Source organism: Telopea speciosissima, chromosome 2 (assembly GCF_018873765.1).
Source record: "Telopea speciosissima isolate NSW1024214 ecotype Mountain lineage chromosome 2, Tspe_v1, whole genome shotgun sequence".
NCBI lineage: Eukaryota > Viridiplantae > Streptophyta > Magnoliopsida > Proteales > Proteaceae > Telopea > Telopea speciosissima.
In genome coordinates, this window is record NC_057917.1 from 21247323 (window position 1) to 21274934 (window position 27612).

Below are 27612 nucleotides of genomic sequence, written 5' to 3' on the forward strand. Positions count from 1 at the left end.
AAACCGAATTTACCAAAATAAAAGAGATACAATCCGAGAGAGAATCCGAGAGAGTTAGGAGAGAGATTAGAGAGAAAAGATATTTTTCTCATTTTTTTTTACTATATTTTTTCATCCTAAGTTCTAATTTCACTAAGAATCGTTTTTGGGCTATATCTTTTTATCCTAGGTCCAGATGGAACTAACCCGAGAATTAAAGTTACACCATTTAAAATTCCAAATAATATGAGCCCAATATCCGATATCTTTTGAAAGATTCTTGATTCTTCAAAATTACCGTTGTGCCCCTATGCTTGATTTTTCTCTCTTCTTCTTCTTATAAACTCGAATCGGCTCTAATCAAGTGACTTCCGATGTTGCGCATTGGAAAGCTAACCCGACTGAAGTCTTCAACCTTGTAACCTGGCGTTTGGTGGTCCAATTAGACATGTATTCTCCACTTTGACCAAAATGCCCCTAAACTTGAAAAATGACAAAAAGTACTCGAGTAGCACTGTTCAATGTGGTAAAATGAATGCTTTATACCCTAAGATTTCACACATAAATGTGCTCATCAGATTCCCCCACACTTGAATGTTACTTGTCCTCAAGTAAACAAAACAAAAACTAATCTAGAGTGTAAAAATCCTAACTCACTTTCGTACGAATCACGGTTGCACTTAACATGTGCAACAAACCTTTAAACCCCTAGGTTACCCCTAGTGGACGAGTTGTGTCTCGTGAGTGTTAACAGTGAATATACACACAAAATTCAATTTGTAAATCCATACTATAGCCAAGATAAGGAATGCAGCCCCAAGATAATTTACTTTGAGATTTTCTAGATATTCCCCCACACTTGAACTTTATTATCCTACTTTGAGTTGGAGAATTATCATACATCTAACTTAGGGAGGTTTGGGGTCGGGTGAGTCACACTGTTTTTCCTTGAGATTAGATCGAGTAGGTCATCAAGGCTACAAAAGATTTCAGCTCGGAACCTTGGTAGAACCTTTAAACATATGCACACTTTCAATTTCACTTTGCCATACATTTTCAAGTATTGAACTCAAATTTCCCTCCACTACAATTGGCTTGAATGACATGCAGGGCTTGCACCAGACACCCAAGTTACTAAGTAGTGCTGGAATAGATTCTCAGTGCATATATCATTTGATTGTCATATTGTGGCTTTAGACATTAATGCAGTATGAGTTCAAACTTCTTCTACTTCTTTTTTTTATTATTATTTTTTTTTAAATTTTTTCAGCACATACTACTCCAATCCGTGCAATGTCTTGACTTCTTAAGCTTTGTAGGTGGCTCTTGTAACGAGTTTTAAGCCAATTACTCTCAAACCAGACGGCTTTAAGGAATTAGGTGTAAAACACCCTTCGGGGTTACTTACTCAAACCAAATAGGCTACAAGCCAAGACTGGATCAAAGAGCAAATAAATTTTTTCTTCTTGGCAATCAACTATATTATGCAAGTATATTATGGTTCAACCTTAGCACCTAACCAAAACTCATGTAAACAGGATGACTAACAAAATCGGCTCTCTCTAATTTAAAATCCCTTTGATCGATATATTCCAATTCCCTCCTCGGTGCGGAAATTTTTATTACTTCAAAGTGTAGGGTATTTTGGATGCTCTCAAAGTCTTTCAGAAAAGTAAACTAAAGAGGCTACACACTCGATCTCGAACCAAAGTACAGACTACAAATCGATGAAATCCCTCCCATATTTAAATTATGCAGTGTCCTCAATGCATGAAAAAAAAAATAAGGACAAAGAAGAGGGGGCATACCGGATATGATCATGGTGGCTCAAAATAAGGAGGTGCATGAAAATCCATGACCTCTTAAGAATGTGGTGAAGAAAGTGGCATGAGATAGGAATTAAAAGATGTGCTAGAGATTGTAGAGTATGTACCCTTACCTGGATCAAATATTACAGTGCCTCCATTGTGTTGTTGGGACAACATCTCTTGTTCCTTTTCAGGCGGTTCCACTGGTGGTAACTTAGGAAGAGAAGCAGACAGATTACCATCCGGCTCAACAGGTGGTGGCTTGGTCCACAATTTAGAAGGCTCTCCCCCATACTTGGATTGAGGCAAGTCCTCTAGACATTGATTGATACCTGTGTTAAGAGCAGTTACAACCAAATCAGGTGGTTCAAAAATTAGATGCACGTCTTCATCTAAGTATGGTTGTTTTTCCAATCTAAAGACATTAAAATCACGAGATGCATTCCCAAAAGATAGCCTCATTAGACCATTCCTACAAATGATCATAGCATTGCTAGTAGCTAAGAAAGGTCTACCAAGGATAATTGGGATTTGACCTTTGATATTGGTCACCGGTTGGGTATCTAGGACTATGAAATCCACGGGAAATAGAAATTCTCCAACCTTTAATAACACATCCTCAATTACTCCCTTGGGAGTCTTAACTGATCTATTTGCCAATTATAATGTGACAGATGTTGGCTTAAGGTCTCTTAACCCTAATTGTTGGTACACTGAATATGGCAATAAATTGACACTAGCTCCTAGATTAAAGGGCATGGTCAATTCTAGTATTACCAATCATACATGAGATAGTTGGGCAACCAAAATCCTTATACTTAGCCACTATCTATTGTGACAGAATTGAGCTCACATTAGCTGTTAGGAAGGCTTTCTTGGGTACATTGGTTTTCCTTTTCTAAGTACACAAGTCCTTGAGGACTTTTGCATAGGTAGGTACCTGGGAAATAGCATCTCAAAGAGGGATGTTAACTTGCACATTTCTTAAAACATTGAAAACTTTTTTAGTTATTGCATCTTTCTTATTGCTTTTAAGCCTATTGAGAAATGGAGCCTTAGGGACATAAGTCTTCTCAGGTGGCTCTTCATGTTTCTCTTCATTAACCACTATAAGGTCATCACATGAACCTTGGACAGGGGGCTGGTCATTCACAACTATGGGAGGGTCATGTGGGGCACTTACAATGGGTGATGGATGGAGAACATTCACAACATCAATAGGAGGCTCAGAAGTTAAAGGAGTTGGTTGAATTGGAATCTCTTGTTGGTACTCACGTCCACTCCTCAGAGCATATATGGCATTACATTGACTAGAGGGTTCTGAGTGGTGTGGACTCTGATGGATAGAGTTCAACTGAGTGTGAGGTGGATAGGGCATAGAGGTCCCAGGGTTCGGATCTAGTTGACTCACCACCTTACCATTTTCCCTTTCATGGAGAGTATTGGCCAGTTAAGAGATTTGCCTCTCCATGTTATGTTGGCTGGTCAAGAATGCGCTCATGAGGAGCTCCATACTCTTCTCAAGGGAATTTAACCTGATAGACTCATCACTATTTTACAAAAATTCAGGTGGTTGCTGATTCATCATTGGGGTTAGATTATTGGGAGGGAAGACAAATCTAGGGTTAGTCTGCTGGGGAGCAAACTGACCTTGGATGGGAGGCCGGAATGTAGATGAACCAACTTGATTGAGATCTTGGTTCCATGAGAAGTTAGGGTGATTTCTCCACCCAGGATTATAGGTTCCACTATAAGTATTGTTCATTACATGCACACTCTCATAGCTTCCATGCCCACTACACCTATTATGGCACTCATCCATCACATGTGATGAGGATTGGTATCCACTACACAAAGGGGTGGTCTGACAAACCTGATTTATCAGGGAAGGTCCCTTGGTCACTATGGCTTCCAGTCTTCTAATAAGACTGTCCAACTAAGCCTCTTTGGCTACAGTTCCCTATACCAAAAATCCCTCACCGGAGTTTTCATTTTCTTGAGTGGATTCCCACTCTCTAGTCTTGTCCGCTAAGTCAACCAAAAATTCCCAAGCTTGATTTTCATCGGTGAATGATGTGAATCCAGTTGGGCACATGGATTCCACCAATTGCTTGGTTTGATAATCTATACCCTCATAGATGATTTGGCACAGATGCCAAGTATCTAGGCCATGGTGAGGACTCTCTTGAAGAAGGTTGTTGAATCTCTCCATGAATTTAGAGAAGGATTCGTTTGGCACTGTGTCTCGAACTCGCAGAATATCATTCCTAATCCTATTGGTCTTATGCAAGGGAAAGAACTTCTTTAGGAAGACAACTGTAAATTGATCCCATGTAGTTATTGAGTCTCTAGGCAAACTATAGAGCCACTTTTTAGCTTGATCCTTAAGTGCAAAGGGGATGAATCTCAACTTAACTGCATCATCAGTTAATTGTTGCATCTTAATGAGCACACATACCTCCTCAAACTCCCTAAGAAACAAATATGCATTTTCGTTAACTACCCCATGAAAGTGGGGCAACATACTAATGAAATTAGATTTAAGCTCATAATTGTTTCCTTGGACGGCGGGTAAGCGAATGCATGAGGGTTGTGCAGCCCATGCGGGATAAAAGCGGTCCCTAAGGGTCATAGGTTGCCTCTCTCCTTCCTCACCCATAGTTGGAATCTCAACTCGTTCTATCCGGTTCTTAGAATCTCTCTCCCAAACAAGCATACAAAAGCCACAATCCAAAATTTAAAGCACAAAGCTCTTTTTTTTTATTTTATTTTTTAAATTTTTAAATTTTTTGAAAACACTACGAATCAATTAAAATTGGAAACTAAACAAGCGTCACCTCCCCGGCAACGGGGTCAAAAACTTGTTTGAGTTTAAAATAATAACCGCAAGCGTATGGGTCAATCGTAGCTACGGGTCGAACACGAGGAGGTCAACCTTGAATAAATTTTCACTTTTAATTAACACGAAGTGTACAACTTACCAAATATGGAAACAACCTATATATAGAAACTACCAATTATGGAAACTAGCAAATATAGAAGCAACTAAATTACCAAAGATAACAAATTAAAAATAGAAACTAGGGCAACCACTAAGGTAATGGATGAATTAAAAATAAGAAAGTCACTTGGGAATGAGTTCCACCATAAGAATTAGGGCAGATCAATGACTAGCATATTAGGGCAAAGCATGCATACGGCCTAAGTCTATAAGATATGCGGCACGGCTCATATACGGCTAACATATCCTATGAAAATAGTGCTCATACAACACACAATGTAAACAAAAAAAAATACATGAACATAATGGTGTCACAATGGATACGGCTAACGAACATGTATATAGTTCCCCTTGGAATGACATACAAGCTGTGGGTGGTCATCTATCGTAAGTCCAATATTGATCATATCCATTAATCACATAGACAATGCTAGCCATCAATTATTCCTGCTCTCATGGTTTCACCCACTCCCAAAAGGAGAGGTTTAGCTAGCCAAGAAAGCAATGAAGAGGGAAGGAAGGATTGATGGAGAAAAAGACATAGAAATTATTAAAACTAAAATTTATAAGAAGAAGAACTTAGCTGATTCGAATAACTCCAATGAAGATGATTCTGTCACTTGAATCCCATCACTTGAAACCGCATCCAATATTGAAGAACAAATTACCAAAGTGTATAATGAAGATTACACATATGATCGAAGGGATGGGGAAATAAAATTTACCCTAACAATGATTCTAAAAAAAAATAAAATTACATATGATAACCTAAGTACATAAGATCTAAAAACTAAAAATAAAAAGAAGAGGATGAGGGATCGGGTATAACGAAAAGGAATGACACTGCTGCTGCTATTATCATTCTAGAATAGAAAATTAAAACTGAAAAAGAAAAAACGAAGGACTGAAGGGAGAGAGCGGCTGGAGTGCGGTTAAGATGGGTTTTATATGGGGGAGAGAGAGCCCGTGAAAGGGAGATGGGAAGGAGATAGGAGAGATGAGGGAATTTAGAGGTAGTGGGAGAGAGAAGATATAGAAACCGAATTTACCAAAATAAAAGAGATACAATCCGAGAGAGAATCTGAGAGAGTTAGGAGAGAGATTAGAGAGAAAAGATATTTTTCCCATTTTTTTTTATTAAATTTTTTTATCCTAAATTCCAACTTCACTACGAATCGTTTTTGGGCTATATCTTTTTATCCTAGGTCCAGATGGAACTAACCTGAGAATTAAAGTTACACCATTTTAAATTCTAGACAATATGAGCCCAATATCCGATATCTTTTGAAAGATTCTTGATTCTCCAAAATTATTGTTATGCCCCTATGCTTGATTTTTCTCTCTTTTTCTTCTTCTAAACTCGAATCGGCTCTAATCAAGTGACTTTCGATGTTGCGCATTGGAAAGCTAACCCGACTGAAGTCTTCAACCTTATAACCTGGCGTTTGGCGGTCCAATTAGACATGCATTCTCCACTTTGACCAAAATGCCCCTAAACCTGAAAAATGACAAAAACTACTTGAGTAGCACTGTTCAATGTGGTAAAATGAATGCTTTATACCTTAAGATTTCACACATAAATGTGCTCATCATCGATCTAGGTCATAGCCTAGAAAACCATGAAGTGGCTGCACCCTTGAGGGATGCAGGGAATGCTCAGCAGGAGACCACGTCCGATCCCCCATAGAGGGTCATCATCCCATTGAAGTAGTTGATATGGTCATTAGGGTTCGTGGTACCACTGTAGAGTTCAAAGGTGGGTAGCCTGGACCGAAAGGCAAGTGTGGCTGCCATGATCTCTGTTGAGAATTGGTGTTGTCTGGGTACTAAGTATGTCTCACTCTTTGTCTGCTTCTTTAGCCCTTCTAGCTTCTCGTCCGAATCTCAGAGTTTTTTTGTCTAACTCCTCTTCTTGTGACTGTCCATCACGCCTGGCAAGATGTTCGCTGCGACCTCGTTCTCGATCTCTCCTTAAATTTCCCTCCCGCAGTGAGTTTTGACAGGATAGTGAGTGGTCACGATGCGACGAACCTTGGCGTGAACGTGAGGGACTTTTTTCTTGGCCGGTCCGGCTCTGCCTTGGTGTGTGACTTCCTCCTAGTCGACCTTGGAACACCGACCTCTTGATCGAGCCTTCTAGACTAGGTACCATGGATTTGTGTGTTGGTGTCACCCCACGTCCTGAACGTACTGGAAGATCTGCCATCCTCCTGGGATGCTGCGAAGGGTCTCCCTGCTGGTGAGTGGGACTTGCATGCCTTGCGAGTCTCTCTGACCTCTCACCCCTAGGAGGTGACCTCCTAGGGTTTGGCTCTTGTTGAGGGATAGGCTTTGTCCTTGGTGGTGGCAACGCCCTGCGGCGGTGGGATGTCGCTCGCTGCCTCAGATGGTCTCGAAAGAGTCGCTGGTCATTGAGGATTTGTCGTTGCAAGTCATTGATCTGACTCACAGTTGCTAGTGCGTTAGGATCAGGTACGGGCTCCACGGCTGCTTCGGGGTTGAGGTCGACTACCTCAACCTAGTCGTTCTCTGGGATCTCCCTCTCTTGAGAGACATGGTCATTAGCTCTGTGGCAAGAGCTCTCTGGGGGAGGGGACCCATTCCTCTCCCTCGTAGCATTGTTGGTGGAGGGATCGGTCTTCCTACCCCGTGGAGCCATTGAGTAGTTAAGGAATCGAGCTAGTAGGTATGATGGCTAGCGTCGTTCCCACAGATGGCGCCAATCTGTTGCGTCAAGAAATTGCCTGGTGGTCCTTTTGAGTGCCGTAACTTGTAAAAGGACCTGGGTGACAAAAGAGAACCGGTGTGGTTCTGACCTAGGACTCTCCGATGCCTAAGTTAGATCTCTCTGAGCAAACAGATGAATGGTTAGAATTCAAAATGGGTTGATGGGGTAAAGTACCTTTGCATTTATAGTAGAGTGTGGCGGTGTGGAGAGTCCCAATTGATGACGAGTAACCCTCGTAGTAGATAGACGTTCCTAGGTAGTAGGATCCTTCTCTTGGTTGGCTGCTCTCCTACGGGAGATAGAGTCCTGGTAGATAGACATTTATACGTCTTAGTGTGTTGGATAAGGTCCTTGGTGCTTGAGTCCATCTGGGACTATGTTGCTGGTAGGCGGTACCCTGTATCCATGAGATGATGTATATCTTATTGTTGGCAGTAGTAGCCTGCGTATAGTACCTAGACTTGTTCGTTGATGGTAGTAGCCCGTAGTACCTGGACTTGGTCGTTGATGGTAGTAGCCCATAGTACCTGGACTTGGTCCTTCATGGTAGTAGCCCGTAGTACCTGGACTTGGTCCTTGATGGTAGTAGCCCGTAGTAACTGGACTTAGTCCTTGGACTTCCTTGTTGGTCCTTTCCCATCTAGGCTAATCAAGTGAGATGTAAGGTGGCCAGCCTTGGGATGGCCTTCCCACTTGGGCCAGGACATGTGGCGTCTCACGATTGGCCGGTATAATTTTGGGTTTATCAGTCATTTAGTTAGATATGGCTAAGGCTTATAATAGGTTAGAGTTGGGACTTAATTACTTCTATTTTTAAATTTTTAGGTTTTGGTGATACTTGGTGTCTGCTTATCCATAATCTTATTTGTTCACCCTCTTTTTCTATTAAACTTCAAGGTAGTTTGTTTGGTTTGTTTCACTCTTTTAGAGGCCTTAGGCAAGGATGTCCTCTTAGCCCTTATCTGTTTATCTGTATGATGGAGGTTCTATCCAGGTTACTTAATGTGTATAGAGAGTTGGGTATGTTTATGGGCATTAAAGTGGCTAGAAGTGCTCCTGAAATTTATCACTTGTTTGCAGATGACACATTTATTTTTTGTCATGCTAATATGGATCATTTACTTACTATTAAGGCAGTCCTTGATTTATTTTCTGATATTTCTAGCAAAGAGGTGAATCTATCTAAGAGTGGATTATATTTCAGTAGGAATGTTTGTACTTTGGATAGGAATCACTTAAGCTCTGTTATTCGTATTAAAGAGATGGATACAGATTATATTTACTTGGGAACAAACCTTTTCCACTCTAGATAACAATCTAAGGATTTGGGAAGAATTATTTGTAAAAGGAAAAGTAAATTGTTAGTTTGGAAATCTAATCATATTTCTTTGGTAGGAAAGAAAATTCTTATTCAATAAATCCTTGCATCCATTCCAGCCTATAGTATGTCTTGCTTTCTCTTTCCCTTAGAAGTTTGCAAGGTTATTGACTCTATCTGCCTGAATTTCTGGAATGGATCAACCCCCCAATCAAAGAAACCTTGCTATATCGCTTGGGACAAGATTTGTTCCCCAATTGAGGTTGGGGGTTTGGGCCTTCGAAAAGCAGAGATCTACAATAAATCTTTTATTCTTAAATTTGGATGGAGACTTCTTAATAGTAGCGAGAAGTTATGGGCTAGAATCATCAAAGCTAAATATTTCCCTTTTCACTCGCTGTTTGACCCTAAGATTCAAGCTAAAAAAGGTTCCTGCATTTGGAATGGATTGGCTCATATTTCACCAATTCTAGTTAGGAAAGGTTGGAAATGGTTCTGATTCTGTTTTCTGGTTTGACCTTTGGATCCCAAATAACCCCACAATTGAGGGTTATAGACCGGATGGTATTGCTGATCCCAATGTTAGTATCAGCCATTTTATTCATGATTCTGTTTGAAATTCTAGTTTGCTTTGTTCTTTTATTCCTTCTACTATTGTTGATTCTATTTTATCTCTACCTATTTCTTTGGTTAATGACAGATGAAAATGTATTCTTGCCAAGAATGGATATTTCTCTAGTAAGTTGGCCTCTAAATTCTTAATGTCTTATAAACTAGCTTACTTATGTAAGCAGAAATCATCTTGGTGGCATTTTTTGTGGAAACTCTCGGTTCATCCTAAGTTTAAAATATTTTTTTGACGTGTCTTAAATGCAGGTTTCCTGATCAAGACTTATATCTCGCAATAGTTACACATTGATCCTCATGGTGTTTTCGGTGGATCCCATATGGAATCCTATTGGCATCTTTTTCTATTATGTGAATGGATCAAGCGGATTTGGGCTACGGGCCGTTTGAGATTGATAAAATCCATGCATCTCTTTTTTTCATGCCAAGATATTAGATAAACACTCCCTTAAATGGTATTTTCTGTGGTTGTTATAACTTGTTACTTTATTTGGAGTCTTAGGAACAAAGTAGTGCATGGAGTTATGACACTTGTATCCCCAATCCCATATTCCTCCTAGTGATGTATATAAATCTATTGAGACTTATGACCTCTCTCTTGCTTGGAATACAAAGATCCGTTATTTTTTCCTATTTTGATTTGCACAAGAATTACTAACCTAGTTTTAAAAAGATCGAGCTCGATGGAGTTATTGTTTTTTGATGGATGGAAGTATTATTTTGGTGGTTGCAGGTTTTCTGGACACAGGACAGCAAGTAGAAGCCTCAGTCACAAGCATAGACAAAAGGTTAAGGCACGCAGACTTTGGGGATTCATCTAGTTGAAGTTTGGCACGATTGTCCAGCAACAGCTTGCTCCCAAGTCCGATTTTGACACCATGGCCCGAGAAGCTAGTTCCCAAATTAATCAATATTACAGCTTGCTCAACTGGAGTTTTGTTTAGAATTTCCCCTGATGCAACTATATATTCTATTTAATGCTTTCGCTACTAAAGCCTTATAAGAGGACTTATAGAAGAACAGGTTTATTTTGAGGCGACTAACAATACTGTATCTTCTCATCTTAGTTAATGAATTTGCTTTTGTTTATCAAGAAAAAAAAAAAAAAAAAACAAAAAACAAAAAACATACTTTTTCTTAAGAAATAAAACAACCCTTACTAATCATACTGATGTCAAGTTACCGACATTGAGGGTGAGAGTGGGCCTTAGTGTAACGGTGAGGTTGTTTTATGTGATTAAGAGATCACGTGTTAAAACAGTCTTTATGCAAAAATGGATTTTAATCGTCCTCAATTGCAGCTCGGACATTTAACGGTCCAAACTCAACATAAATCAATGAACTTGGACCGTTAGATGTCCAAACTGCCACGTATCAATATCTCTACCTAGTATTGCCGCACTGCACAACATTTGAAAATTGAAGAAGGATTATTTTCCTGCAAAACCAGGGGTAAGTGTACGTCCCCTATCATTCATCTCAAACCCCACAATTGCGGGAGACTCATACGCTAGATATGTCATTTTTTTATGTCAAGTTGTCGACACCCCAATTTTCCTTGGAGGCCAATCTTAGGGCTATAAAAATGCTGATAAGAAATAGCCACTGATTCAGTTTTTGAAATGTAAAATATCAAAGACCATCCTTCTCCTTTTATTTTATTTTATTAATTTTCAAAAAGGAAGTTCTTTCTTCCTCCTATGCCTCTATGTCCCTTTCAAGGTTCCCACAGCTCCGCAATACTACACGGAGTCACAGACCCCAGCCTCCCTATTTGCAATACTTCCGCTCCCTCTTTTGCGAACCTGACAATGATTGCCGTCCTCAAACCTCATCACGATATACGCCATTTCCGTGCCCATGATCCTCTCTCTCTCTCTCTCTCTCTCTCTCTCTCTCACAGTTGGAGTTTTCTTGCGAAAACCATTTTTCTCGCCTACTCGACGAGATTTTTTTTTTCACGGCACACGAGAAAATTCTGTCAAATTCGTTATCACTTACAATTCTAACACCCTTCAATTTCCCTACAATCCCTCACATGGGAACTGAAATGATCATTTACCCACTGCCTGGACAAGAGGGTGTCAGAATTGTAGGAGATAAAAATTCATGAAGTTATGGCTATTAGAAAGGCTCTAATTTTGGCATCCGCAAGTGGACCGGTGAATATCATTGTGGAAAGAACCTCAAGCGGTTAGCGCAGCTGGCTTGGAGGGGACATGAGATTCCGCCTCAGGAAGCGAGGTTTCGTGATCAAACCTTCGTCGTTGCATAATTTCTTGGGGTCACTCGCCTGAGACTCACTAGGGCCCAGAAGCTCTCGGTTCGTACGTGACGCGGGGGTCATGTACGAGCCCAGGGGGGATTTAGTCGGCCTAAAGTCAGATACCCCTCCAGTCTCCAAATATATATATATATATATATCATTGTGGAAAGTGACAATCTGATTAATCTTCTTAAGAGAAAAGTTCAATCTACTCCTTGGAAACTCTCTCATATTGTGAGTGACTATTGTGTACTGACCACCCCCTTCTTGCAGTTAATCTTTCAACACATACTTGGGGTAGGGAATTTCTCTGTAAATTCTCTCGCCCATTTTGGAGCTTCTTGCCAATCAGAAATTATGCTATCAGGTTTCCTACTCGGTACAGTTCCCTAGTGCCTCTAATAAGAGGGGGGTGGATCTCACCGGGACAGTGTGTTCGGGCAGGGGATAAGATGGTCATTTCCGCCCCCTATGAGAAGAATCTTACAAACTTTACCGAATAGGAAACTTGAGAGGATAAAGATCCGAGTTTTTGTGGGACTTTTCATTTCCTTTATTTATTTAGGGCAATTACTATCATTACCCTACACTTAGCCTATATTTACTAAAACTACCCTACCTTAAACTTCTTTTGTGATACTCTCCTGTTTTTAAACTTTTACATCTCCTTCTACCCTCATATTTTTAAATACCCAGATTGCCCTTTCTTCTCACCTAGTAACCTGCTAATCTATTAAACCTACCATTCTTCTTCTTTTCACTATTTTTGTCATTAAAATAGTAAAAAATGAAAGCACCCACTTGCTTCTTCTCTCTCCCATTTTTTACTCCATTCGGTTTTTTTTTTCTTCAATTTTTTATTCAACATTTCATCATCATGGTTCTAAGAATCGGTATTGTATCGGGCGATACGTACTGGTTTTACTAGTCACTGATACTGATACCGTGTTGATACCGTATCAATAGCACGATACGGACAAAAGGTAAAATGGACAGAAAACTCATTTTTTAAGGAGGTTCAGGGGTAATTTTATCTGATATAGCCAATCCAAGCTGATACCGTATCGATATCGTATTGGTTTTGCAGATTACCGATACCCGTTCCGATACCGTGCACTAAAACCATGGTACAGATCGACTCTCTTCAAAACACCCCACTTTTTATTCAATTTATCTTTTTGTGTTTTTAATTTTTTATTAACCTACAACGCGATTCTTGAGTTGTCACTCTTCTTCTCCCTCTTCATATTCGCAGAAGCAGAAGGCAACCTTCCCTCTCCATTACAATTGATCTCTACACGACCATCTTCATCTCTCCTCAAACTCACAGCCATGGGATAAAACAGTACAAGATCAATCATCGGATTGTCTCTGCCTTCTTGGCAATTTCAGTTAAGAATCCATGAAAGATGGATCGGTTTCATAGAAGGGAATGCACCTATAACGAAGATGAAGGAGAAGAACTGGATCACAGTGAGGATTAGGTCAATCTGTTCCAAGAAAAACGATGAGGATGAAATGTTGAATAAAAACTGAATTAAATAGAAAGATTGAAGAAAAACAAAAGAAAGAAAAAACAAATAGACTATAAAATGGGAGAAAGAAGACGCGGGTGGGTGCTTCATTTTTTACTATTTAATGACAAAAAATAATAAAAAATAGAAGAATAATGGTAGGTTAAATAGATTAGCAGGTTACTATGTGAAAAGGAAGGGCAATCTGGGTATTTAAAAACATAGTTTTTGGTAAAGATATTTAAAAACATGAGGGTGGAAGGAGATCTGAAAAGTTTATAAGCAGGGAGTATCAAAAAAGAAGTTTAAGGTAGGATAAATTTAGTAAATATAGGTTAAGTGTAGGGTAGTGATAGTAATTGCCCCTATTTATTTCTTGTTGGCTTATGTATGACTCACTTAATGTACTCTACTAGTCTACCCATGAGGTCTTCATGATTAAACTTTTTTTTTACAAAAAAAACTAGAGAAAAATTTTCATACATGACTGTGTAAGCATGCACAGTCATGTTCCCTCCCACAAAGGGTAGTAATTGCCCATATTTATTTCTCGCTGGCTAATGTATGACTCAATTAATGTACTCTATTAGTCTACCCACGAGAACTTCATGAAGAAATTTACTTTTTACAAAAAAAATAGGGGAAAGTTTTCAAACACAGCCGTGTAAGCATGCCGTGCATGAAAACTTCCCCCAAAATAAATAATAAAAAGTAAGTTGATATCATTGGACGATAATATATACAATCTATGTCCACTACTGTACGGCACCATTCTCATTATAATCCATCTTAGATTACACCAAAAAAATCCAAATAAATAAATAAACGGCGTGGATAGCCGAAAATCCGAATCCGATCCGAGTTCGAATCCGTTTAAGAGGTTTCGAAACCAAAATTTTGGTTTTCGAAAAATATCTGAATCCGTCCGAAAGCTAATCGGATTCGGAGTCGGATAATAATCAGATAATTTATTATCCGATTGTAAGTTATGGTTTTTTAATATTTTTTTATAAAAATATATCAATATTACTGTATTACCCTTATTATTTGTATTTTATAAGGTTATTTTCGTAATATCACTCTAACTCTTAAGTCTTAACCTAATACTAGGGTTTCCTATTCTCTTGAATCTCTTCCTCCCTCTTTCACTCTCGATTCTCAAGTCTGAGTTTCAACTTTCAAGCTCTCAACGGCGCCGGTAGTCTGCACTCAACCCTCAAGCTTCAAGGTCACTGGTCACTCACTCTTGATTTTCGCAGCAACGGCAACGGCAACGGCAACGGCACTCGCACAACCCCCTCGACTCTCGCTCTGGACCAATTAGGTATACGATTCTTCTTCTTCTTCCGCATCTCCCTCTTGGTTTTGTCTCTCGCTCTCTTCTCTTTGCTCTTTTTTCTGTTTTTTTCTTTACACTGGTCGAACTGTAGAATGGCCGAATGGGTTGATCGAAGTAGTTTTGATGGGTCTTCTTCCCCCCACCCGGGCGGTGGGAAACCCCCAAATTTATCGTTTCAAATCACTGATTATTGAGCTTGAGAAGCAGAGTGTGGTGTGTGTGTCTTTCTATTTTAGTGCTCTTCTCGCTTTTTCTTTTTGAAGGTTTTTTGTTGTACGTAATCCCTTCCGCCAAAGTCCTAGGCCCTTTTATTTTTCAAATTTACTCCCTTTTAGAGGGTTCTAAGGTTTATGTTGCAGTATTGGTTTTTGATCTTGTTTTCGTCCTTCAGATGTAAAAGGGTTTAGGTCTGTACTTACTACTTAGAGCTTGAGTTGCTGTATATTGAGGGGCAGGTTGATGATGGCATCATTTACTTACTTTCCTGGTTGAAATGCAATTTCCCTATTACGCGGCTGATTTCTTGGGGTTTTCAAGATGGACGGAAGGCGGATTTCCGTCAGCCCGAGCCCTTGTTGTGCTCGCCGGATTTTGGCTAAGAAACGCCCGCTAGTTGATGGATTTGTCAACAGTGTGAAGAAGTTGCAGAGACGAGAGATATGCTCAAAGAGAGACTGTGCTTTTAGTATGAGCAATGCCCAAGAACGTTTTAGGAATATACATTTGCAGGTAAGACATTTTGTTTCCATTGTCTGGATACTTGTCCAACCTCGTTTCTGAAGTATAGAGTTGTTGTTATGCGTTATGCCTGATAATTATTTAGTCAAGTTTATAGTAATCTCAAATTTGCAATTTTCTGTGAATAGGCAGCAGTTTAATAAAATAGGTAATCGGAGTCGGAAATCGGTAATCGGGGTTGGAAATCCAAAAGTGTAATTGTTCATGAATCGGATAGTTTATCGGATCGGATAGTATCCAGATATCCGATAAACTCTTGGATTCGGATACAGTAATACCATTTAAATATCCGTCGGATATCGGATCGAATTTGGATGGTGCATTTGTTAAACGGATTCGGATTTGGATTCGGATAGTAGTGAATCCCAGTTGAATGCGAGCCGTTTACAGCCCTCTATATATATATATATATATATATGATAACAATCGCATGAGCGGAGAAATCAACCAAGGACTCCTAAACTTCTACCACAAACCAAAAAACAACAAAAAAACAACAAAAAAAAAAACACCAAGGACTCCTAAACCTAACCACCAATTAATACCCGGACCCGCAGACCCATTTTGTGGTTCTCTTATAAATGAAGCAGTACTATAAAGTAGATGATATAATCTCGCCGGAGTTTGATACTCGCCACTCCGGCCAAGGACCTACCGTCACCAACTATTTCCTGGCTGTGATCACAGCTTGAAGTGCTGGGTCCATCACGACCGTGAATTCCAACTTCTCACTAAAATCCGACATCTTCTGCGATGGAAGAGCTTTCCACTGAAACTCCTGAACCATCCTCGCCAGCATAAGATCAATGTGAAGTGAAGCCATACTCAGACCTGGACAAATTCTCCTTCCAGCCCCAAATGGAATCATCTTCACCCCCTTCACTCCAGTGATGTCAGCATCTTCCTTTCCTGACAGAAATCTGTCAGGGTTAAATTCCTTCGGGTCGGACCATACCCTATCATCCTCTGCTATACCCGACAAGAAGATTTCCACGTTGGCATCCGTTGGGACATCGTAACCTCCCAACGTGGCAGGCTCCGTCACAGCATGTGTTAACGAAAAGTACGTGGGAGGGTGTTTCCGTAACAGTTCCTTCGTCACAGCGCTCAGGTACACCATGCTTTCTACGTCCTTCTCGTCCACCTTCCGATCTCCCACCGTTGATTTGATCTCCTCGTAGATTCTCGATTGTATCTCCGGCTTCTCAATCAACCTCGCGATGGCCCATTCAAGGGCCGTCGCGGTGGTGTCGGTCCCACCATTTAGAAACTCGGAGCAGAGCGTGACCAGCTCATCGTTCGTTGGGGTAGATTGACGTCCCTCGATCTTGAGATCATAGAGCGTGTCCAGGTAAGAAAACGACACCGCCATCTTATCAGATCCTAGATGATTCTTTAAGGCAGATCGTCGTGCGTCGATGTAGGGGAGCAGCGTTTTAATCTGCTCCTCTCGTACTTGCATGGCTTGCTTCCGTTGTTTGGAGAAGAATGGGGCCAAGATAGGGAGATAATCGTCGATCCTAGGGTCGAGAATGATCAATACCGTCTTCATCATCTGATCGATCCTTTCGATTTCATCTCCGTCCATCTCAACCCCGAAACACATCGACACGAGGATACAGAAGACAGCGAACCGGGCATGTTTCAGAACCGACACCACATCTTGGTTCGCTTCGGCTTCAGATTTCATCCGGTCGATCATCAGGTCGACCGCAGAAACTCTCACCTCACGGAATTCCTTGAGCCGGGAGTTGCTGAGCATGTTTTGGACCATGTTTCGCCGCAGCGATCGCCAGACCGGTCCATAAACCGCAGAATTTACCGTGAATTTGTTGACACTGAAGACCTTTCTGGTTGGGTTCTCACGAGGCCGGTTTGCGAAAACCTGACCCTTCTGGATAAGTGCTTCATGGGCTAATTCCGGGCTACTAATAATGACCATGGTTCGAGTGCCCATCTTTAACGTCAATATTGGTCCATAGACCGGAATGAGTTCTCTTACGTACTGAAAAAAAGGCTTGCCTGAACCGGCAACCTGAAATAGGTTGCCGACTACCGGCCATCCAGGTGGACCGGGTGGAAGGTTGAGCCGCTTTGACTTGCTTAGTTTTGGAACAAGGAATAAGAATGCAGATGCGACGAAGACTATTGCAGTGAGCAAGATACGATATTGGTCAGATGACAGAGTGAAAGGAAGGAAGGAATCCATGGAGAGTCAGAGCAGAAGAAGAAGTTCGGAATGAGGAGTTAGGGCTTAATGGAGGAGAGAGAGGGACGGAAATATACTAGTATACGTTGTAGTTAAAGGAAGGTACCCTTTTTTATGGTTAAAGGTTCCCTTATTTTAGAGAGCGGAAAAAGCTGGTGGGTGTTAAATGGAAACATTAAAAGCCCTCTAAAGCTTCCCACCTGTCCATTTTGGCTTATTCTAAATGTTAAAGGTCTATAGGTTGAAACCAAAACAAAAGAAGTCAGGTGGTGGGCAACAGGACGAGTGGTTCCCTTGCAGCACAGTCACATTTGTTGCCTCTTTCTCTCTCCTCAATCAATTTGGTTGTAGTAGACCAGTGGTTGCCGGATGAAGAAACTATTGGAAAAACAATTCAATTATGAATCGAATTTCAGTTCCCTTTTAGGGAAGTTTATTAGGGTTTTGCATTATATATATATTTTTTATTTATTAGGGATTTGTATTATATATATAGATAAAGTGTAAAAATTCTGGTACATATTCTCATAATTTTGTTGAGGTTTTCTATCTTCTTCAATTTTCTTCTCTACCATTATAATCAAGGTTTTGGTAAAAATTCAATTGATTGTGAAGGAGCTTACATTCAATGGAACGTAAATTTATACGTATGTGTAAGATTAATTGCGAAATGACTAGGATCGTGTGGAGGCTTGAAGTTTCAGGTAATAATCAAAACTCCAAGTTTTGTTGTGAAATTTGAATAATTTATCCATCCATCGCAACGATTTCAATTTACCCATAAACGAAGTGAAGTATTTAGCTTTTTTTTGGCCACGAAGACATGGAGAAATAAGAAATGTGGGTAGTGACACAGGTCACTATTGTTGACAGTTAAAGGGGTAAAGAATTTTTCATTTTTTACCGGTAGGAAAGGTGTCATCTCTTGGCAGATAGGCGACCTCACTATCAGTCTACTGTCTTCGTTGAAAAACTTTCCAGTATTTATTAAATGCAAAAGCAACAATGGTTGTTGGTGCTACTAGAAATAAATAAGGGATAAGTACGCGTAATCCTGTAATGCACCCAATATTCATCGTACCCCCTAAGCTTCTGATAAGTTCACATACCATCCCTCAATATTCTACGTACCACCCCTGCTTTATCCCCCTAATGTCATTTAAGTCCACACAAGATATTAAATGCTATAAAATGACCAAACTACCCTTTCTTCTATCTTTTCTAAAATTTGAAAAGACCTAATTGCCATGACTTATTTGTTAAAATTTGAAAAGACCAAAATGCCCTCATCTTCCCCAAAACATCATCTTCTTTTACACCACCACCACCACCACCACCACCGCCCACCATTAACACCATCACCATCCCACCGTGAAGCCCACCTCATTGTCTCTCATCCCAGCATGCGTAGTACATGCAGAAATTCACAAAGTAACCAAAGTTTTCAAAGAGTCAATGACCAACAAGACCACTCATTGATGGGAGAATCATACCAAAATGCTACATTTCATCACAAATGGATGACAACAAATACAAGAGAAGCAAACACCGAATGAACCACATGATTTTTTTCTCTCGAACAACAAAAAGAAGAGACCATTACCGCTGAGAAAACCCGAAACAAGTGTTGCTGTCCTTATTTACCGTCAAAATACTTTCGAATAAAAAATCGTAAATTTCCTCAGAACTCCTAAAACCACAGAATTATAGCCCATTAAATCTAAGAAAACTTATTATCGAAACTAAAATTAGCAAAAAAAGGAAACCAGTACCTGATTAACACAGGAGGATAACGATCGGCTACGAAGATCGATAGATTTATCAATCGCCCTTCGCCGATTGGTGGTTGAAACAAAAGGGCAAAAAAAAAAAAAAAAAGGAACGCCAGAACCTAGAAAGAGCTGTAAAGAGAGGTCTCGCTTGCTCTCTTCGCAAGTGTATTCTCCCTCTTCACCCCTCTCTATCTCTCTCTGGTTTTTGTTCTTGAAAGAGAGGTGATACGAAAGCCATTTGAAGAAACTAAACGGATGGAAAGGAAAGATTTTGAGAGATGCGTTGCACTTGGAAAAGAAAAAGAAAAAAGGAAAATGGGGTGGAGAGATTTGAGGGGTTTCGGAACTTAGCTGTTGGGGGGGAGAAGAACGAGAAGAATGAAGGGGATGGGTTGGTGATGGTGTTAATGGTGGGTGGTGGTAATGGGTGGGGGTGGTGGTGGTGGCGGTGGTGGTGGTGGTGGGTATGTAAAAGAAGATGATGATTTGGGGAAGATGAGGGCATTTTGGTCTTTTCAAATTTTAGTAAATTGGTTAGGGCAATTAGGTCTTTTCAAATTTTAGAAAAGATAGATGAAAGGGTAGTTTGGCCATTTTATAGCATTTAATACCTGGTGTGGACTTAAATGGCATTAGGGGGATAAAGTAGGGGTGGTACGTGGACTTATCAGAAGCTTAGGGGGATACGAGGAATATTGGGTGCATTACAGGGGGATACGCGTACTTGTCCCTAAAATTTTTTTTGGGTAGACTACTAGAAATAAATAGAATTCGATGAACGTATCCTAAAACCTAACTCCTACATTTTTGTCCTATCACTGACTCACATTAGCTGCTCACTACAATGGGACCTTTATCTGCTCCAGTACTGGAGGCGCTGCTGTGCGCATTGTGAGGCGCAGCAGCGGCCATGTGTGCACAGCGGGGCCCGTTGTGCATACATGTCCGCTGCTGCGCCGCATGATGGCACAGCAGCACTGCAGTGCATAGCAGCAGATAATAATTCACTACAATGCTACCACCAGCTTGGACAAGAAACTATAGTTAGCTACCAGCTCCAATTAGGGATGTTTCATATGTGGAAAAAACGAAAAAGAGAGACCACCGAATGGTAAATATTGCATCTACAATGAAATAGATTGTTAAATGGAGTGAGATAACATATGAATTAAATATCGTTTTGAGGTCTAATTCAAAACCTTAAAGTATTAGGTGGAGATGATTAAGGGTATATTAAGATACACCCAATTTGGCACACACATGAATATACGTTTTAAGTAAGAGAACAAACAGGTTTCGCTTCAATGCCATGCTAAATAAGTGTCATACCTCATGAATTACTATTTGGAGTTCCAATCTAAAATCTTAAGGTATTAGATGGAGATAATTTAAGGACTTATATTGACACATCCAAAGTCCTAAATAACCGACGTGAAAATGATTGCCAACTCTTGGGACGCAAGACCTTCCAAAGTATATAAATCAAAGACACAACTAGAGGGTGTAAATTTGACTTGTGAACTCAGGCCCGCCCGAACCTATACAGGACATGGGCTTGTTTTTTCAACCTGTAGGGCGGGTCTGCGCTGGGAGTTTCAGGCCCAAGGACAGTCCGAGCTAAGCCTAGGCTAAAGTCTTGAACTGAAACGGTCAGACCCAGTCGAAACTTGATTTTATATAACTTTATTTTAATAATTACATATTACCTTTAAGGCTTTAAGTCTTTAGGATTATGTTTAAGAATGATTGATCTTGATGATATCTCATTATTTTTTAATGTATATAAGGACACAAATGAAAGCAAAAAAAAGGGCCAGCTCAATCTTGGAAAAACCAGGGCCAACCCGGCCTGATCAAGGTCACTCAGGGTCAGACTGGACCCGACAAGATTGGACCAGGGTTGAGATATATATTTTAGTCCAACCTCAAGGCCGGGTTAGGCTTGGGCTAAGCTAAGAAAACTTAGGGTTAGACTGGGGTTCTAAAATATCTGGCCCAACCCGACCCTGTTTTACCTCTAGATATAGTAGCTTGCAAAATTGCATATAGCACAAGAAAACATATATGCAAATATTGGAAGAATAGAAAATATAACAAACAACCACAACTCAAACACAATACTAAATTTAACATGGAAAATCCTTCAATGTCAAGGAAAAGCCAAAGGACAAATTTGAGAGGAATCTTCTAAAATTAAATGGGGATTACAATGTTTCTCTTCTCGAGTTTTTGCCTAAATCTTTAGATTTATAACAAGAATGAGAAAATAGCATTCAAGAAATACAATGTTTTTTTTGTTTTTTTTTTGTTTTTTTGGTAGGTTATATTAATTTATTGCCAAAAAAAGAAGAGAAACTGTACAAATGACTAAGGGGCCGGGACCCAACGTGCAATCCAAGGACAACCCCCTGAGGCTCCAACGGACCCCATTGACCATGGGGAAACCCAAAGGATCTATAACAAAAACACCCACTACAACAAAAATATCATTTAATCATCCAAGAAGGAAGAATCCTCCATTTCTCAAACAAGAGCAGATTCCTAGGGGACTTTGGTCCCTTAGGGTAAGAAGAGCTGCAACAATACTCCATAATAGATGGTCTCTGCTCTCAATCGTTGCCAAACAGAAGCAGCAAAAGGGAGAAACATGAAGAGATCTCCAACTTGGTCCTTGTTGGGGAGGGCATCCACCAAGCATCTCCAAGTCATAACCGATAGCAATAGCCAACTCACCATAGGACGAGAAATAGCCAACTCACCATAGAATGACCGTCCATCCTGATAACATCCAAGCAGACTTGGTCGAGAGAAGGCCAAAGAAGAAGTTGTCCACCTTATGGAGAAAGTCAATAGCATCGATCAACAAGATGACATCATCCCACCTCTAAAGGCCCCAATAGTCTGGAGAAAAAACCGAGTCCGATCTAGACAGTGAGCAGAAGCGCTAATCACAAAAATAGATCGTCACTTAAGCACCTCTATGAGGATCCAGATCTCCTACGGCCCAGCTGCCCGTAATAGTCTGTGCGACGTGACAGGGCCTGATGCACAATGACCGCCTTACCCCTGCTTGGGTAAAGTGCTGGGCAGGGGGTAAGGCAATCATTGAGCACGCGGCCCAGTCTGCACCCCACAGGCTGCTACGGGCAGCTGGGCTGTAGACTATCTGTATTCCCTCTATGATGTCCCTATCATTTGCGCTTGCTGCCTTTTCACTATGATTGGCTGACTCGGCTTTCGAAAACACAAACACCAGTTTCAATTTATCGGCCGGGTAGATCAAAAGCGCGAGAGATAATAGAAAATAGCCCCAAGAAAACCTAAACATGATAAAATCTCTTATAGAAATTTTGCACTTCTTCTCCAAGAGAGCTTCAAAACCTTTGTTTTGTCTTTTCAAATAAGTTTGTCACTACAAGAAAAGCGGGCAACACCTCCACTTCGACAATTTTTTTTTTGTGTGCTGCTGAAAGGGTATCTTTAGAAGTGGTAATTTCTTTTGCCACTAAAAACATGTGTATAACGTATTCCATGATGGTAAAAAATACTATCTCTAAGGACAGACATAGTTCTAATGACGAAAAAGTGCCTCTATAACTAAACTTTTGGAAGCATGTTTTTATAATAACTCCCACTATTAGTTTAGTTTACATTTCACAGTGGTTTTATAACATCGCCCCTAAATTAAATAAAAAAGAAAAGACACGAGAGGCCAGAAATTATCGCGGCTAAAAGGTATGTACACGTACACTAGTATTTGCATAAAATTGCCCATAAATATATTGTTTTTATTTTTATTTTTTTAAAAGAAAAGGTAAATTACTGCACTAAAACGTATGTATAAAACCATCCTCTAATGCATTATTTTTTTTATTAAAAAAGAAAACGCAGGAGAGGCCTTTGGTAGAAATTGTCACGGCTACGATTGAACTATGTCATTGAAGAACCTTTGAGTTTAGTAGTTTCATATATCATTGTATACACATGAACAACACATTATATGTGAGATTTCTTAATAGAAGAATAATTTTGTGTATATTATTGATTGAGAGTGTAATGGAAATATATATATAAGTTACAAAAGAACCAATCCCATTGACGTAGGGAACGTGGCTAGAGTAGATACAATCCCATTGATATAGGGAATGTGACCAGAAGAGATATGCATGAAGAAGGAAAGTAAGATACACTTGAATATGGATTCTTAGAGATAAAAATAGAAGGAAATATGGGAGATGTGTGTTGTTCGGGTATCGCCCATTGAACCTGAGTAATACTCCCCCTCAAGTTGGAGCGTGAATGTCATGAATGCCCCACTTTGGATTTTAAGAATTGGAAAGTGTCACTATCGAGGGACTTGGTGCGGACGTCCGCCAGTTGCATGCGCAAGAGAACATAGAGGTTGGAGAGGCACCCTGATTGAATGCATTCACGGACAACATGGCAATCAATCTCAATATGTTTCGTACGCTCGTGAAACATCAGGTTGGCTGCGATGTGAAGGACAGCCTGGCTATCGCAATAAAGGGGTATCGTAGATGGGTGAGGCGCACCAAGACCAAGTAACAAGGTGCATAACCAAACCAATTCACAGGTAGCGGCAGCCATGGATCTATATTCGGCCTCGGCCAAAGAGCGGGAAATAGTTGGTTGCTTCTTGGACTTCCATGACAGAGGACTATTACCCAAAAAGGTGACATAACCAGTGACAGAGCGACAAGTCATGGGACTCCGCTGCCTAGTCTGAGTCGCAAAAGGTAGCAAGCTGAAGAGAATTAGTGGTCGAAAGCAGAATACCAGTACCTGGAAAGGACTTGAGATAACGAAGGATGCGTAGGGCGGCATTCATGTGAGGTTGGCACGGTGCATGCATGAATTGGCTCAGAGTGTTCACTGCATAGGAAATATCCAGGCGTGTAATATTCAAATAAATGAGGTGGCCAATCAAGCCCCGATAAGGGGAAGGATCAGACAGTACATCACCCATGTCAACACTCAAACAAAGGTTCTAGTCCATAGGAAAGCTGACCGGTTTAGCTCCAAGAAGACCGGAGTCTGATAAAATATCCAGACTGTATTTCTATTGGCTGAGAAAAATATCGGTCAGATTGCGGGCAACTTCGATGCCAAAAAAAAACTTGAGACGGCCCAGGTCCTTTAGGCGGAATCGATCATGTAAGAAGCTGATGATGGCCTGAATGGCCTATGACTCGGACCCAGCAACGATGTTATCATCGACATAAATGAGGACAGCCATGTAAGATTCCGTAGAAGACTTAACAAACAAACAGTAATCGGCCTTGGACTACTTGTTCCCAGCATCAAGGAGAGACCTAGTCAAGGAGGCAAACCAATTGCGTGAATCCTGCTTGAGGCCGTACAAAGACTTTTGGAGCTTGTAGAAACGAGTCTCCCCTTGCTTTGCATACCCCGGGGGAAGACGCATATAGACTTCCTCATGAAGGTTGCCATGGAGGAAAGCGTTGTTGACATCCAACTGATGGAGATGCCAACCACGCACAACATCAACGGCAAAGACACTTCTGACAATGACCAATTTGGCAATGGAGGCAAATGTATTGGTATAATCAAGACCTTCCTATTGGGTGTAACCTTCTGCAACCAAATGGGCCTTATAACATTCTATACTGCTGTCGGCATGCCGTTTAATCTTGTAGACCCACTTGCAGCCGATAGGTTTCTTACCTGTAGGGAGAGGTTGGAGAGACCATGTCTGATTCTGTTCAAGAGCATAGAGCTTGGTTTCCATGGCCTTACGCCAATGGGGCTGTTTACATGCCTCTGTAAAAGTGATGGGTTCATGATTAATAGACAATGCAATAATAAAAGCAAACTGAGAAGGAGACAAATTGGCATAGGAAATAGAATGGTGGAGAGGGTAAGGTGTGTTACCTGGTGGAAGTGGCTTGACGGGGTGAGACGCAGGTGCCAGAGGATGGATGTAGAGTCATGAGCAGCAGGAAGGGCTAGCGGTGGTGTGGTGGATGGTGGCGAAAAATAGTAGAGGCCATCATGCAACGTTCCCACCCCAATCAGCCTCTTTGTAGATTGGTCCTGGAAAACATAGAAAGTTGGAAAAAAAGAATGGCACAGTTCAGTGAGGATGTTAGTTTACTAATAGAAATGAAATTAAATTGCAAAGAGGGGACGTGAAGGACATTTGATAAAACGAGATCAGGGCTAAGGCGTTTGGCACCAAGGTGAGTAATCAGTGAGGTCTGGCCGTTGGGAAGACGGACAGGAGAAGCCGAGGGAATGGGCGATGCATGATCTAGGCCAGAAAGGTCAGAGGTCATGTGGTCTGACGCCGTACTGTCGAGGATCCATGTAGACGAAGGCATACCTAAAACAGAGAGGCAAGTCGTTGTACTTACGAGGTTAGCGTTGGGAAGAGAGGAATTAGTTCCCAAGAGACTGAGTAACTGCTAGACTTGGGCAGGTGTTAGAGAAGTGGTAGAGGTAGGCGATGTGGTGGTTGTATGCACCTGTGAGATGGGGGCATCACGGTTGCGAGGAGCTGATGAAGTGAAGCGACGAGGGCGCGGCTGGTGCCTGGGAGGATAGCCATGAAGTTGCCAGTAAGTAGCGCGAACATGCCCATGGCCATGCAGTGATCACACCAAGGATGACGCAGGGAGGACTTGGAGTAGGAGAGGCACCAGCAGAGTGAGTGGAAGAACCAGGCGCTGATGAAGGACGCTAATCAGGCGTGGCCAGCATGGTGGCAATGTCAAGGACTAGGGCGACAGTGAGAGCGCGTTGTTGCTCTTCTCGAAGGATGAGATGGTAGCTACGGTTGACATCAGAGAGGGGATCGATAGTTAAGATATGAGATTGAATGGCGGCATAACTATCAGATAACCCCATCAAAAACTAATAGACATGCTCTTGTATAACAGCCGAATGAAGAGCGGCTTGGGCACCGTAGGAGCACGTGGGCATGGCGACGTAGGTAGCTAACTCATCCCATAAAACCTTCAACTGTGTGAAATAAGCAGCAAGGGAACCCATACCTTGTTGAATAGTAGAGATCGACCTCTTGAAGTGAAATATGCATGGAGCGTTACTGCGAGAGAAGCGTTCTTCAAGATCAGTCCAGACAGAAGACGTGTGTTGGCGTAGATGACGCTATCGGAGAGTGTAGAAGAAAAGATATTTAAAATCCAAGAGAGAACCATAAAATTGCAATGATCCCAAACTTGGACGGCGGAGATAGGAGTCGTCGGTTTGGGAAGAGATCCATCCACAAACATCACCTTATTCTTAGCATAAAGGGCCATTCCCATGGTGCGTCACCATGTCTGGTAGTTATCCCCATTCAAAGGGGTCGACACTAGAATGGTGCCAGGATTGTCAGACGGGTAGAGATGGTAAGGAGAAGATGTGTCGATCCAGACAGAGACGTCGGAAGAAACACCACTGATATCGGAGTCATCAGGCATGATGAATACAAGAAAAAAACCAGAGCGCGGGAGGCTAGAAGCGTTTAGAAAACTAATACCATGTGAGATTTCTTAATAGAAGAATAATTATGTGTATATTATTGATTGACAGTGTAAGGAAATTAATATATATAAGTTACAAAAGCACCAATCCCATTGACATAGGGAACATGGCTAGAAGAGATACAATCTCATTGATATAGGGAACGTGACCAGCAGAGATATGTATGAAGAAGGAAAGTAAGATACAATTGAATATGGATTCTTAGAGATAAAAATAGAAGGAAATATGGGAGACGTGTGTTGTTCGGGTATCGCCCATTGAACCCGCATAATATTATATGATGTTAAATAACATGTAGCATTAAAGGTGAAAAAGATCGTGTCAATCCGGGCAGCAGTGCTGCATGTGCAGCACCAGAGATGAGGCGGTGCATATTGACCGCCTTACCCTTGCTCGTGCAAGACGTTTGGACAGGAGTAAGGCGGTAAATGCGCATTACCTCATCTTTGCATGCAGCACTGCTGCCCGGATTGACAGGAGCCGAGAGCATGGTAGGATTCAGCATGGGCTTGATCGTCTGACGGTCCATATATAAATGGACCAAACCTAAGCATCAATTGGCCAAACACACTCCAACATATGCAAGATTATCACCAATGATTGCCCATGACTTGGCCCATTTTGTTGACTCTAAGAATATACTCTAAATTCATAAATTTTTTCCACTACAAGAAAAGAGGGTAATAACGGTACTTTACAAATATATCTAACCACGATAATATTTTTTTTTTTTTGGTAAACAACGCATTTATTCAAGAGAACGGATAACACTCCTGTCGTCTACCA

At 41.0% G+C, this 27612-nt stretch overlaps 1 protein-coding gene and 1 long non-coding RNA gene across 2 annotated transcripts; both read right to left on the bottom strand.

The window, feature by feature from the left end:
- Nucleotides 1-5265: 5265 nt before the first annotated feature.
- On the bottom strand, nucleotides 5266-17560 carry LOC122651620 (cytochrome P450 77A2-like). Its single transcript, XM_043845087.1, has 2 exons — nucleotides 15974-17560; nucleotides 5266-5277 (listed from the first exon to the last, which is right to left on the bottom strand). The coding sequence occupies exon 1, from the start codon at nucleotides 17525-17527 to the stop codon at nucleotides 15983-15985; it is 1545 nt and encodes a 514-aa protein (XP_043701022.1). The 5' UTR covers nucleotides 17528-17560; the 3' UTR covers nucleotides 5266-5277; nucleotides 15974-15982.
- On the bottom strand, nucleotides 14824-27612 carry LOC122651621. Its single transcript, XR_006331481.1, has 3 exons — nucleotides 27598-27612; nucleotides 18485-18487; nucleotides 14824-14965 (listed from the first exon to the last, which is right to left on the bottom strand). It is a non-coding gene; the product is annotated as an uncharacterized LOC122651621 (long non-coding RNA).

Coding starts and splice junctions, on each gene's coding strand:
- LOC122651620 (XM_043845087.1), bottom strand. CDS start 17,527: ATGGATTCCTTCCTTCCTTTCACTCTGTCATCTGACCAATATCGTATC.